The sequence below is a fragment of the Homarus americanus genome, unplaced genomic scaffold (assembly GCF_018991925.1).
Source record: "Homarus americanus isolate GMGI-L3 unplaced genomic scaffold, GMGI_Hamer_2.0 scaffold14402, whole genome shotgun sequence".
In the NCBI taxonomy this organism is placed as follows: Eukaryota; Metazoa; Arthropoda; class Malacostraca; order Decapoda; family Nephropidae; genus Homarus; species Homarus americanus.
Window position 1 is genome coordinate 351,870 of NW_024756348.1, and position 13,819 is coordinate 365,688.

General features: G+C 44.8%; 1 protein-coding gene across 1 annotated transcript in view; it reads right to left on the reverse strand.

Annotated features, from left to right (window-relative positions):
• Nucleotides 1-912: 912 nt before the first annotated feature.
• LOC121856761 (calcium-activated chloride channel regulator 2-like) overlaps nucleotides 913-13,819 on the reverse strand; it is a gene marked incomplete at its 5' end in the record, with an annotated part of 44,238 nt that continues 31,331 nt past the window's right edge. The window contains 4 exon segments of the mRNA XM_042352451.1: nucleotides 913-6,668; nucleotides 8,525-8,752; nucleotides 9,201-9,443; nucleotides 12,895-13,021. Coding sequence (XP_042208385.1) covers nucleotides 5,593-6,668; nucleotides 8,525-8,752; nucleotides 9,201-9,443; nucleotides 12,895-13,021 — 1,674 coding nt within the window.

Here is a 13,819-nt window from a genome sequence, read left to right on the forward strand (position 1 = left end):
CATAACCAACATGACTCGGATCAGTGGTTATGGAAATGGTAATACTTAGGAAGAGTTATGTGGAGATTAATGATGTGTAGTGGCCAGTAAGCTTATTATATAACTGTAGAGAGGAGTGGTTGGCTCTTTGTTACTTGGGTCTGTAGAGAGAAGTTTACTCTTCTTACCTGAATCTTTAGAGAGGAGTTTTCTCTTCTTACCTGCGGGTGAGGGAGGGAGGGAGGGGACGTCCCGTGCCGCCCGAGACAGCTGCCATTTGAGTCTCAAACTTTCCAACCAGAGTCTTCATCCCGGTCTTTTGAGGTCGTTTCCTTTAAAGCGTCTTCTTGTTCGCTCAACATGATTTCTCCCCACTGTATCTTTTTCCAAGACTTGACATTTTTGGTGAAGTTTTACGAGTGTGTTTCGCTCGGTGGCGGCGGTGTAGTGTGTTGAGAATGGATGGTTTCTTAAGTCCATTATTTTCTCTCGTGTCCTGTGTTAAGGAAACATTAAGAGTGACACACATGGCAGCTAGTAGAGAATGATTCAGCCGTCAGTGCTTACATACCGTGGGCAGAAACTGTGTTGTACCCTATACGTGAGCGGAGTTTATATTCCACTGGGGAAAAGATGAAACAATTCTGATATCCAACCCAGCTCTTACAGGTTATAGTCACGATCTAATTTTTCTTTACACTCCTGTTTGACACTACTGCACTGAATCCAAGTGAGATGCTACAGCGCCATCTTTGGGTAGAAAAGCAGTTCGTAGTTTTTGGTGTGTAAAGGAAGTTTGTTTGGTTCGTGACTGTAACTGCCTGGTGTTGAGTGAAGTTGGTGTGGTTTTCAGGAGTGAGTGTGATGCCTCGTATAAAACACAAACATACGCGTGTCTCAGTAGTATCAGTGGGGGTAGAAATAAAGATCCAGTTCAATGAGTCTTTTTATTTGGAGATCTGTACACAGGGACAATGATGTATGAATCCCACGACTAGATAAATTAAAAAAGGAGGAAATCGTGACAATAATGTTCATATAAATATCTAAAGAGTAATCATAAACTACATAAATCACAGTGGCTTCGTAACAAACAAGTTTACAATAACCATCACACAACGAGACACACTCTAGTCCTTCACTTGGTCTGGCTGAGTCCCATTGATGCGCTTGTATCACTCAGCCGTATACAATGTTACATACCCTCTAGGGGGGTATTTCACGTGCCCCAGGTGGAAGTGTTCTCCAGAAACTGCTAATATCCTGTTAAATTTATCATCGTTCGATTATAAAGCTCAATAATAGCTTGTTGGTCGATGCTGTGAACAAACTGTGTACTGTGGTTGCTTCCGAGTTCACCCTCAAAGCCGGTAATAGTATCGAGGGCCGCGGACCAGGCAACCACCAGGCATTCAGTGAGCGAGATTTGTAGTGGTCCCAGCATGCAGGTCCGAAGCCCACCATAGTACATGGTTATCGGCGAACATTATCTCGTAAAAAAATGGTTATTAGGGAGGCTGGTGAGTCAAGCGAGGAGGACGTAGCCAGGAGAAGTGAACCTGCGTAACCTATCAGAGGACATGGCTGGCTGGCCACACTTGAGGACCCCAGCCATGCCCGGGGTCGAGCCTCACAGGGAACCATCGAGCAGCAGAACACAGCTCACGTTGTCATAGCCTTTACACCTGGACATTCGATTTCTTTGAGGTTAAGTTCTTCCATACATGTTACGTTTATTGACATTATTGGGTAAAGGTTTAGGATATAATTATAAGTTTGTGTATTTAAATGGAAAATACCGGGTATCTGTTCAGCCAATATAGTATGTGTGTTGTAGCTGCTCTGGATGGTGCTCTGACGGGGCGCGACCCAAGAGTACAAAACAGAAACCATTATGTCTTATTAAATCAAGTGTTGCTGCCTTAATCTGTAGAACACTGTAAGTAACAGTACAGTAACATGGACGGGGTGATCCACACCTTTCATATAGCTGGCGTATCATACGTTTCCTCTCCAGGGCCTGATGACGTCCCTCACACAGCTGTCTCTGTTCACCATACCTACTCCCTTCTTTCTCCGCCTAGTGGATCTCTTAATCTCTAAAACATAAATGTGCAGACTTACACAATAATGATTATCGTACAGCATTACGTAAGTGCTAAAGCGGGTTGATATGCGTTCCTGTATAACGAAAATAAAAATAATCTTTCACAACGAACAGACACGACTCAGTTCGACGTGAGCTTTATATAGGTGGTTTTAGTATTTTATATATATATATATATATATATATATATATATATATATATATATATATATATATATATATATATATATATATATATATATATATATATATATCACGGAATATTTATTGTAATGACTTATTTTGCTCGAGCTGAGTGAGTCTGGACGTGGTGGTGTCAGCGGTGGGGAGGGAACACCACTGGCAGGTGCCAATAACAAGGGGCAGCAGGAGGAACAATCTGAGGAGGGTGTGGGCTAGACGGGGGATACAGAGGGAGGGGGGTACACGTGACAGCGGTATTGGGGCAGACAGGGTGGGGTGGGAGCGGGGTGGAGCGGGGCCAGGGTGGGGGCATGAGCATTATTGAACACGAGACACTGAGAAGTTTAGGTCAGCAGGTGTTGAGCACAGAGTCGGGGTCGTCAGTGCTCACCTCGGTTTGGAGTCGAGGTGCGGCAGTAAAGCAAATTAACAAGCTCACCTGTCAGAGGAACTTATGACACAGGTGACTACTGCATTCCTAGTGAACTAGAGAAATTATATATTTTTAAGTTGTTGAAAAGAAGGATATTTAATTTACCTGTTATAGAGGTATGAGAGTTGCGCTTTATCAGCTATACTTTTGAGGGTTAATTTTTAAGGAGTAAGTTTGTAGTGACAGGTGAGCTAACTCCACTTCTTTACAAACATTATCGAAAGTTACGTATTATCAAAAAATTAAACCAGCCAGTGTTATTCCCTGTATTTTCCTATTCGGATAAATCGTCACTAACTGTTGAATTATCACTTCACTAGAGTGCATGTAGGCTTATGTAAACAGTGGTCTTTTTTCACTGAAGCAGCTCATCTATAAATGTCTACTATATTTATAAAGTTCATGGAAACAGTGGTCACAAAATCCATGCCAGGAACAGGTACTGTCCCACACAGTGCCTGAGAAGCGGTGCTCAGACACACACACACACACACACACACAAATAGACCTGCATGTGGCAGCGACATCAGTGACGCCGCACACACTTAGTAGTGGCATCCTGCCGTTCCTTCGTCTTCATGTTTGGAAACTTCCACAAGAAGACTCTTCACCGCCGTGGGATCTCCTCCATTACACGTTCCAGGCTCCCGAGTACAGTATAACTTACCACTTTTAGTGTCCAAGTACGGCTGAAGACATTTTTCAAGAACCTCCTCCTCCTCGTCTTGCAGAAGCTGCCACTCGGAAACTGTTCACCTCAAGCAGTGTGCGAACATCTAATAGCTACTAAATTAATTGCCTTCCATTCGGAGATCAAAAGATGACTCTCGCACACAAAGAAACTTACACACACTCATTTCTCGAACTCACACAAAACACATGAACTTTGGTCATGACGAAGTGTCACTCAAGTGTCTGTCTGTCAGGGAGAGAACACCATAATGTCCAGGTGACCTCTGCAGCGTCTAGTTCAACCTGCTTCCTCATGCCTCGGTATCACAAGTACAAAAATAGACATGGCCTACATGAAATTTGGCACAAAACTTCTATGTACATCATATACAAAAAAAGGTGCAACTATAAATACATTATTGAGTAATATGTGCAGATAGTTCCCAGTTGGACGACGAAGTGTACATCTTGATATTAAGTATGAGAATGTTGCAAGTGGCAGCGAGTTACAGATCCTGGCTGAAGGTGGCACACATTACGACACTGAGGGCATGCAACACCACTGCCCTGCCAACACTAAGAGCATGCAACATCGCTGCCCTCAAGAACACTGAGGGCATGCAACACCTCTACCCTCAAGAGCTCTGAGGGCAGGCAACACCACTGCCCTGCCAACACTAAATGTATATACAACACCACACCATTGCCCTGCCAACACTAAGGGCATACAACACCACTGCCCTACAAAGACTGAGGGCATACAACACCACTGCCCTGCCAATACTGAGGGCATATAACACCACTCCCCTGCCAATATTAAAGGCATGCAACACCACTACCCTGCAAATGCTGAGGGCATGCAACACCACTGCCCTGCCAACACACTGGGGGCATGCAACACCATTGCCCTGCCAACACACTGGGGGCATGCAACACCACTGCCCCTCCAACACTGATAAGCTAATACAGATATACAAACACTCCACAGCTAATATTTATAGAATAAAAAAATTGGATCCGACAAAGTGAAGCCTGTTGGTATGTGGTGTGCTTCGCTGTACACAAAGCGTGAAGCACAACAAAGACCAAAGCTTTACAACTGTAGTGGTCAGGTTGGGATTAAGGACTATTAACCCCCCTCCCTCCCCTGTCAGACGTCACCTCTGGTCCTCACTTGACACACAAACACACAAAATAATAATAATAAAAAAGCACTCAAACACACACACACACACACACACACCCCATACACAAATTTGTAATCCTAATTGTGAATGGATAAAAAACTAAACCAAAGGTTCTTCATTTTTGGAACACAAATTATTTCAAGTAAATTCACCTTTTTACTTTTTGCCATGACTTCAATGTGTGAGGTTGTCTTAACAGGGACATAACACCTTGTACAATGCACTCCACTCTATTACTCCGAATGAGATAATCTATGAAAACCTAAGTATATGACACTACTATCTCTTTCACAGACAGCACTTAGTCACATTGTTGGTAGATGGCGTCCACCTTGTAGTCCACCTCCATCTGTTTTTTTACGAAATGAAGAAAAATTCCGAGTTTACAAATGATAACACCAGACTCTCCCTTTCTTGTGAGCTATGTCTTGGGATATAGAGAGACCCCAACGACTCTTATTTCAACGGAATTACGACCGTGAACAATATAACACATTGTCCGACAAAGACACAAAAGAACCCAGTCTTGTATCATTACCCACTACACGAAAAGAATCTGCTTGCTGCTATTTTCCGAGTGCATACTATTATTCTACTGATATGAAAGCAACAATTCATATACGCGTAAGGAGACTACTTCTTGTTCCACTGTCAGCACCAAGTGAAGCTTTCTGTTTCCAAGAGTTACGATTCCTGTTTCTTGTTGTAGTATGCTTTGGGTAATCACACAATTTAGAAAGTAATATCCACTATTGTAGTTTGTAATTGACATGTAAGTCACACTCGCAGTAGTTCAGAAGGCAAAGACGCTTGCCGCATCAAGGGCCCCTCATCAGGGTATGGGGGGCTATGGGGCTTGGCTAGCTTGTATCTTCCCTGGGTCGTGAACACACACCCGGGAAGGCCCTGTGTCCTCATGGATACACATAATTTGATATTCAACTTTCATTCCTGCTGTAGGAAGGAATGTGGGCGTGTAAGCTTGATTCTTGATGAGCCACGAGCCATGTTTGTTTGGTGCGGCCAACGCCTCACACCTGGGTCACGTTCCTGCGCTTCCTCTCTGCCCCCATAGGCGTGGCTGCCACCCCACCCAACGTGAGGTGGGCGGAGAGAGTGGGTTTCGGGGGGGTTGGCGGGGGCACTTTCATGGGCCCCGACCGCCGCCCACCTTCCCAGGAGACAGGAGTGGCTGAGACGGAGGAAGGCGCCTGTCGTAGGTTGTCGCTGGTGTTGGAGTCGACTTTGTAGACGGGGAGGGATTCTGAGGGTTGGGTAGATATCATGGATCCGCTGTCCATGGGGAGATTGTCCTCAATGTAGTGTCCGTTGGGAGTGTGGTAGTAAAAGGGGTGCGGGGGCGCTGGGTGGACCGTGGGCATGTAGGGCACGCCAAGGTCAGGCTGATGCAGGGCCAGTTCCCCACCCTCACCTCCATCAGGAGCATCGTGGGGGTGACGTCTTTCATGCTCGGCCAGGAGGGTAGAGGCCGGCCATGACTGTATTGGGCTCATAGCTCTCTTCCCCGTCACCTCTGCCTCGCCTACCACCATGGCCTCAGGTGGAGGTGGAGGCTTGGTAATGGAATCTGTCTCGCTGTCAGTGTCGCAACCGCCGGGAGTGGTGGTAGCTACTGGCTCCAGCACCTCTATGGCCTTCTTCTCCTGGTGGTGACGTCTACGTCGCGTCACTACCAGTAAATAGTACACGGCCATGATCAGGATGACTACCAGAATGCCACAGGCCACACCGACAATAGCCAGGATGTTACGAGTGGAGAGAGGATTGGGCTGAGGGGTGGTGACGCCCAGTTCGCCCACCGTGCCGCCCACCGCGCCGCCCTGGGTGGAGCCGCGGGTGTTGATCTCAGTGGTGGTGGGCGCGTGTGGCATGAAGACTTCAGCAGTATTGGACCAAGGCCCCCGCACCCCTGTCCTGCTTACGGCGCGTATGGCGACATAGTAGACACCGTCATGACGTCCCCAGCGTACGGTGTGGACCGAGGCGATTCCAACCCGGTTGGGCGTGGTCCACTCGGAGGCTGTCTCACCTGTGCCTCGACCTGTGTCGGCAGCGACCTTGGAGTACACCACTTCATACTGCATGGCTGTGGGCAGAGGACCAGGGACAAGTTAGTGCTGCTAGATGTTAATGGTGTAATTTAATAGAAAGTACAGAGATGAGACGAGTATGATGCTAAATTGTTTATGCTTTCCCCAACTGTGTAATGAAATATATGGCTTTGAATATGGTTGGATAAATAACATTCATCAGTGTGATACTCTCAAACGTTGGATGTTTGAAACATTATTTTCAGCGTTTATAATTAATCCTGTTATACATTATCACTTCCATTTTCCAAATTCATGTTTTTAATGTCTAGCTAAATTATTACTATGGACGGATAAATTCAGCGTAACTTGTGTCAAAGAAAACTAACTCAAGTTAGAGAAGGATAAAGTCTGAAACCACCGAAGATGTATAAAGCCGCGTCGCCCTCCTGACACTCTCCAAGCTCTGGCCTAAATGAACTCTGCTTTCACTTTCTTAATAAAAGGAAATTACTTTTAAGGGGCTGTAAATTAACTCTTGAGGACGATCACTTAACCTCTTGAGGACGATGAATGAACCCTTTAAGGACGATGACTCAACCCTTGAGGACGATGATTTAGCCCTTAAGAGCGATGATTACCCCCTTAAGGACGATGACCTAATCCCCCGAAGACCATGAGAATACATGACGACCCCCTTCCCCCCGGGGTGCGGTGAATTAAGTCATCATTTTGAAGAAGTTAAATCGTTCTCATAAAGGTCAGGTGACTGGATATATATGAATTACACACACACACACACACACACACACGGTGATAATCATGAGGTCACGGTGGTGATGATTACCAAGTGACGTCATGACATTTTACTGTGAGGGGTACGTCAGAGGAGAGGTGGCGACAGTACGGGAGTTAGAATGAATATAAAAGTTGTAAACAAATTAATAATACACAAAACTACGCACCACTGCAGCTATTAAGTCGAACTGAACACCACACAGGTAGGTCAGGTTAATTGTAGTGGGGGTGTTTGAACTTCACGGTGTTGCAACAACTTTCAAGATATCTACAATATTAAAATGTTGCAGCATTACAAGTTAACTCAAACTGTCGGCTAGGAACAATTGGGGAAGATTTTCTTGAAAACACCAGAATTTATTCATAGCGCAACACACAGGAGATGTATTTTGCCAGAAAGGTTGTGGGAATAATCAGGTTTGTGAGTTGGGGAGGCGGCCCTGCTGTCGTGCGCTGACGCAGTGTCTCGGTGGTATCAGTCTCGTGTCGAAGGTAATTCCCGGGGCTGGGCGGTGAAACGCTCTCCGCCGCTCCCTGCCAACAATACAAGTAATTCCACTCTACGTCTGGAGTTTCCAGGTGATGGCGCCTCAGACCTCCGAGCCGTCTGAAACGAGCGGATCTTGGAATCGAGTCTGTGCACATTTCTTGTCTTTTCTCGCGGGTCTTACTGTTGGCACAGACCCCGATAAGGGGAGAGCTGTATTACTGCCAACAGTGTACTGTGTGTATTGAGCCGTAACCGGTGGACACTGCGTGTAATGTTTGTATTTGACTCTGGTATAATAGCGGCACATGCAGTGTTCTCAGACAGGTGACCCCAGCAGGCACTGTGCACAGAGCCCTGACAGGTGACCCCTAGAAGGCAGTGTGCACAGAGCCCAGACAGGTGACCACAGAAGGCAGTGTGCACAGAACCCTGACAGGTGACCCCTAGAAGGCAGTGTGCACAGAGCCCTGACAGGTGACCCCTAGAAGGCAGTGTGCACAAAGCCCAGACAGGTGACCACAGAAGGCAGTGTGCACAGAGCCCACATAGGTGACCACAGCAGGCAATGGATTAAAATAAAAGTATTGATAAAAAAAAAACATCACAGTGCTTCAGTTGCCTCACCTGTGCCGTGGTCTCGACGGTCCCCGGGAGCTGTCCAGTAGAAGGTCACCTGTTGGGCTGCTCCGTTGATCTCGGCCCTCAAGTCAGCGATGCGGGAAGGCGGGATGTGGGCGAGGGAGTGCAGGCCGCCATCCAGGTCCAACACGCCCACGGTGATGGTGCGATAGAGCTGACCCGTGGGGCGGCCCGTCGTGTAGGGCACCACCGACCCGCAGCACCGAGGCCACGCTGTAGAGGATGATGGCGTTAGCAACCAGTGTCACCACATACATGCCAGGAAGACCTAGACTAACATAAAGGAGAGGTGAATCTGTGGTTGACACATAGATAACACAAACCTGTAGCTGACGCACGCAAAAAAAAAAAAAAAACCCGCCGACTCCCATAAAAAGGACAGAAAAACATCTCGCATATACAGACTAAGGAAACCCGTTACCCACACATATAGTATATAGATTAGGTAAACTTGTGGCTAGCACATAACAAGCTTGGAAAACTTGGCTCAAACTACTAGGAAAACCTGTAATTCACACATGCAGGCTACTAAAGCTTAGGCTCACACACACAGACATGTGTCTATGGTGTTAAAAATCATTGTCAGATAAACTTCAAAAATAAAAAGTTTTCACTAATGACTCTTAAGAACTCCTCGGTGTATATTGCGCTCGACACTTACCTGGGTTGTAGGTGTGGGTGCGTGTATAGTGGGCGCCCACGGTGCCCACGTGTCCCGAGTAGGGTAAGTGGCTGCCAGAGAAGAGGCGCGGGCGTGGGGCGATGGGGGTGTGGGTGGAGATGACGATCTGGGCGGAGCCGGAGTTATCGGTGAGGGAGACAGTGAGGATGTACCTGGCTGCCGGGGCCTCGATGGGCGGCAGGTAGCGGGAGTAAACACCGTCGTTGCGTGTCAGGTCAGAATCTGTGGTAAATAACCTTAATTGATCTAACTCTCGCGAGCATCTGGGATGGGATTTAAGCCACGTGTGTATGAGCTTCTCTAAAGACAGGTGCACGAGGGCTGCTCTAGAGGCAGGTGCTGGGAGATAGATGTGTTAAGATGCTGACGAAGAAAGACAAACAGATTTAAGGTTTAAAAAGAGAGTGATAAGAGAATAAAGAAAGAGTGAGAAAAGAGGATAGCGGCCGAAGAAGAGAAGATTGCAAAGGAGAATGTATGAAGAAGAGTGCAAAGGAGAGAGGCCAAAGAAAAGAGAATGCAGAGGAGTGTGTGCAGCGTAGTGTGTGAAGGAAAGAAGGCAAAGAACAGAAGAGTACGACGAAGAGAAAGTGAAACGTAGTGTGTGTGAAATTGAAAGGGTAAAGAGGAGAATGAGAATAAAGAGCACGTGTTACTTAGAGAAACAGATGGAGAACATAAAGTGAAGAAGGGAGTCGCGATAAACCATATTCACAATATTCTTAACGTTGGTGACCACAGTCCTCCATTCGTAACGTTTCGGGCTGTTTTTACCAATTCTCCAAAATTTTATATCTCTGCGGAGTCAGTTTTTTATTTAATTCATCCATCCCAGTCTCTACCCATAAATATTTCTGTTGTCAACCACTCATCCCAAGTTATATGACCAAAGTACCTAATTTTTTGTTCTGTTCTTTTCAAGTATTTCTCCTGAAGTTTTCCTGTCAGTGTAACTTATTTTTAACATTCACCTATAACACCACATTTCAACCACCTCCGCTCTCTTTCTGGTGTCTGCTGAAAGTGTCCACGCTTCTGAACCATACAACAGTCCTGATACTGTTTAGCCTTTTAGGAGGTTTTTTCTCAAACTGAAGTTAATGTCCTCTTTTATTGTGTCTTTTAATTTATTAAATGTTGTTACTTCCCAAATACACACAATTTTCCACTTGCTAAGTTCCCTGTTGCCTACCACAATTTTCATTTTAGGATTTATTTTCAATTTGGAACATTATTACTCGTCTTCACAGCATTAACTCTTAAACAAATTTCTTCACCTTTTTCATTAATCTGTGAACCAGTTTTTGTAACGCCTCTTCACTATTCGTGATTAAGAGCAGTATCATCTGCATAGCGCACAGTACAGTATACAGGTATTAGACATTACTTTACCAATAAAATTTATTCCTTCATTGGTGCTTGTAAATTATCTCATATAGAATTCTGAATATAGATTAAAAAATATTGGAGATAGAACACAGCCTTGTCTTACTCCCTGTATAACTTTTAACCAATTAGTAAGTTCATTATTTACTGACACTGCAGCCTCCTGTTGCCAATAAAAAAATATTATTATAGGATCTTCATTAGTGCCTATTTTTCCCAAGACTTCTATAAGTTTATTGTGTTTTAACTTATCAAAAGCTTTTTCAGAATCAAGAAAGCAGACATACATTTTTATTTGCGCCTCTAAAGGCCCTTTCACGCAAAATTCTCAAACCAAATACACCTTCTCTAGTTCCCTCTTATTTTATAAATTCATTTTGATCATCAGATAACTCACTGTGTATTTAAATTTTTATTCTTCTGAAAATTATGTTTAATAAAACTTTGCAGGCATGACTTCAGCTAATTGTTCTAAACTGGGAGCACTCTAAGGCTCCTGGCTTTTTAGGTGATAATACAAATCCTGACTTTTTTTTTAAATAACTGGGAAGGTCTCCTCTGAAGTACATGGAATTACATATCTTAGTCAAACATATTATCCCATTCTTTCACATTTGTTTTATTACTTCTGCTGGAAGCTCATCAACCCCACAAGCTTTACCATTTTTCATTTTGCTCACAGCTGCCTCAACTTCTGATTCCAGAATTGATATATTATCTTATTTACTTTTCGTGTCTTACCATCGTACTCTACATACTCGGCCAATCTTTCTTTTACTTCTGCCTCCAAAAAAAAAAATCGTATTGTCTCTGTTTTTAATAGTCCCACCCAATTTACTTCCTTTTTTGTGGTTATTTGTTTAATCTTACTGTACATTTCCCCCATTATGTCTTCTATCATAGTATACAAAGACCCCAAATGAAGAGACACGAGGGATGCTTCTATGGAGAGAGAGAGAGAGAGAGAGAGAGAGAGAGAGAGAGAGAGAGAGAGATTGTATTATAAGAAGACGTGAGAGAGAGTTACAAGAATATATGAAGATAAAAAGTGAGAGATTGTTTTCTGAATACGAGATGAATATACTTTCGAGAATATATGACAAGAATATGTACGGTACCTGTATATACAAGTGAATATGTATACAATGGGAATATTCCTGGTTAACTGAGGATTTAATTCCTGGAGTAAAAGTAAACAGGAATGCTTTGATATTATTCCGGGCTTCACTGTTGTTGTTTTTTGTCTCATACATAAGCACTTGGCCTCTACATATTCATAAAGGTAGAGCCGCGGGAATTTAGTTTTGTTCATTATTTAAATTAATGAAAATTTCTCTTGGATCATCCTGGATCTTCTGTGACCATTAATAAACACCGCCATTAGTCACACATGTACACACGTGACTGTGGCATGTACAGGGTGTCACGTCCAGTGTGTACACGGGTTCATGATCAGTATGTACAGTAGTTACATGGGGACACGTCCAGTGTGTACACGAGGCCACGGCCATTGTGTACACCGGGCCATGGCCATTGTGTACACCGGGCCATGGCCATTGTGTACACTGATCCACGTCCAATGTGGGGCCACGGCCATTGTGTACACGGGTCCATGGTCAGATGTGCATGGGTCAACGGCCAGTGTGTACATGGGTGCAAAACGAGTGTGTACACGGGACCATCATCAGTGTACATATAGGGCCTCCATCAGTGTGTGCACACGGTCACCATCAGTGTACCTACAGGGCCACCAGCAGTGTGTACACAGGGTCACCATTACGGGGCCAAACACTCCTAGCTCTGCCGTTAAGGTGATTACAGAGTCTACACACACTTGGGTGAGGTGCTGTCCATCCTCTCATTGTCCGGGAGATGGGGGGGTGGGGGGTGAGGGAGGTGGTAGTGTAGGGTTAGAGGGGATAGGGTGAGAGAGAGGAGGAGGGGGTGGGGTGAGGGGGGAGGGGTTTGTCGCTTGTCCTGATCTAGCGCGGCCCTGGAGTTCGTCGTACGTGTGGTTCATGAATAAAGAAATAAATATAAGTCGAGATAAGATGCAGCTAACATGGAAGGTTACCACGGAGGGTTGGTACAGTGTGTACTATGGAGGGTTGGTACAGTGTGTACTATGGAGGGTTGGTACAGTGTGTACTATGGAGGGTTGGTACATTGTTTAACATGGAGGATTGACGTGTCCGATGAAGGATTCGAGGTAAAGATAGTTAATGAGGTGGTAGGACAAAGTTAATGAGGTGGCAGAACAAAAGAACGCCTGGATGGTCTGACTCACCCCCGTTGCCGTTGTCAAAGAGGAGGAAGTTTGTTGGGGCGTAGCGGCTGCCGGTGCTGTTGACTCCCAGCCTCTGCAGCGACGCCTCCACCTTCGCCGAGACCACAGGTGCTCCTCCGCTCCATACCTATGTGCACACCTGTCGTTAGCTCACTAGACACCTTGTTACAATGCAGGTGACCCTCTGCACCCACACCTAAACTCTTATGCATATGTTTATACACATACACACACCACAAACTTAACTTTCAGTCATATATAGTTTCTTTCATTAATGTGTATTTTCCATACTAATTTTATTTTCAAGTATTTTTCAAAAATTTTCCTGAAGATAAACGGCCTTCAACACCCTCAGTGTTTTCGGCATCACCATCTCCGTGTACCTGTTAAGAAAGGTCTCCCAAGTGCCTGATCTTCCCCTCACAAAAAACAACAACAAAACAACAACAAAAACAATAGTACCTATAATACTAAAAACGTTGATGTGCAAATGTTAATTAAATAGGACAAGGAGAAAGCTGGAAGTCCACCTTGCATCAATTAGGTCAATTGATGAGTTAGGAAGAAGTGTGGGAGACAGTGGTTGGTGGCCAATATGACAATCGGCGATCTATTCTACTGCTTGTTTGAATAATTTATCAAGGGAGACCACCCATGAAGAATTATTAAAACCTTCTACTGAGATTAGTCTCTGTTTCTGCTTCTCAGTATAGCGTCAGCAGGACCTTTACTCGTCATCAAGGAGGTGCAGGAGAGAGTGAGTCATCAGCACCTGAGCCTTCTCAACATACCATCAGGGTTGGAGGAAGGCGAGGTGGTGAGTGTAGGTTTGATAATTAGTCAAATTAATATTAAGCATGATAGTTGGAAGACAAGTTTTTGGTGCCGGACGGAGGAAAATTTTCCAAGTTAAGAAAGTGGGAAA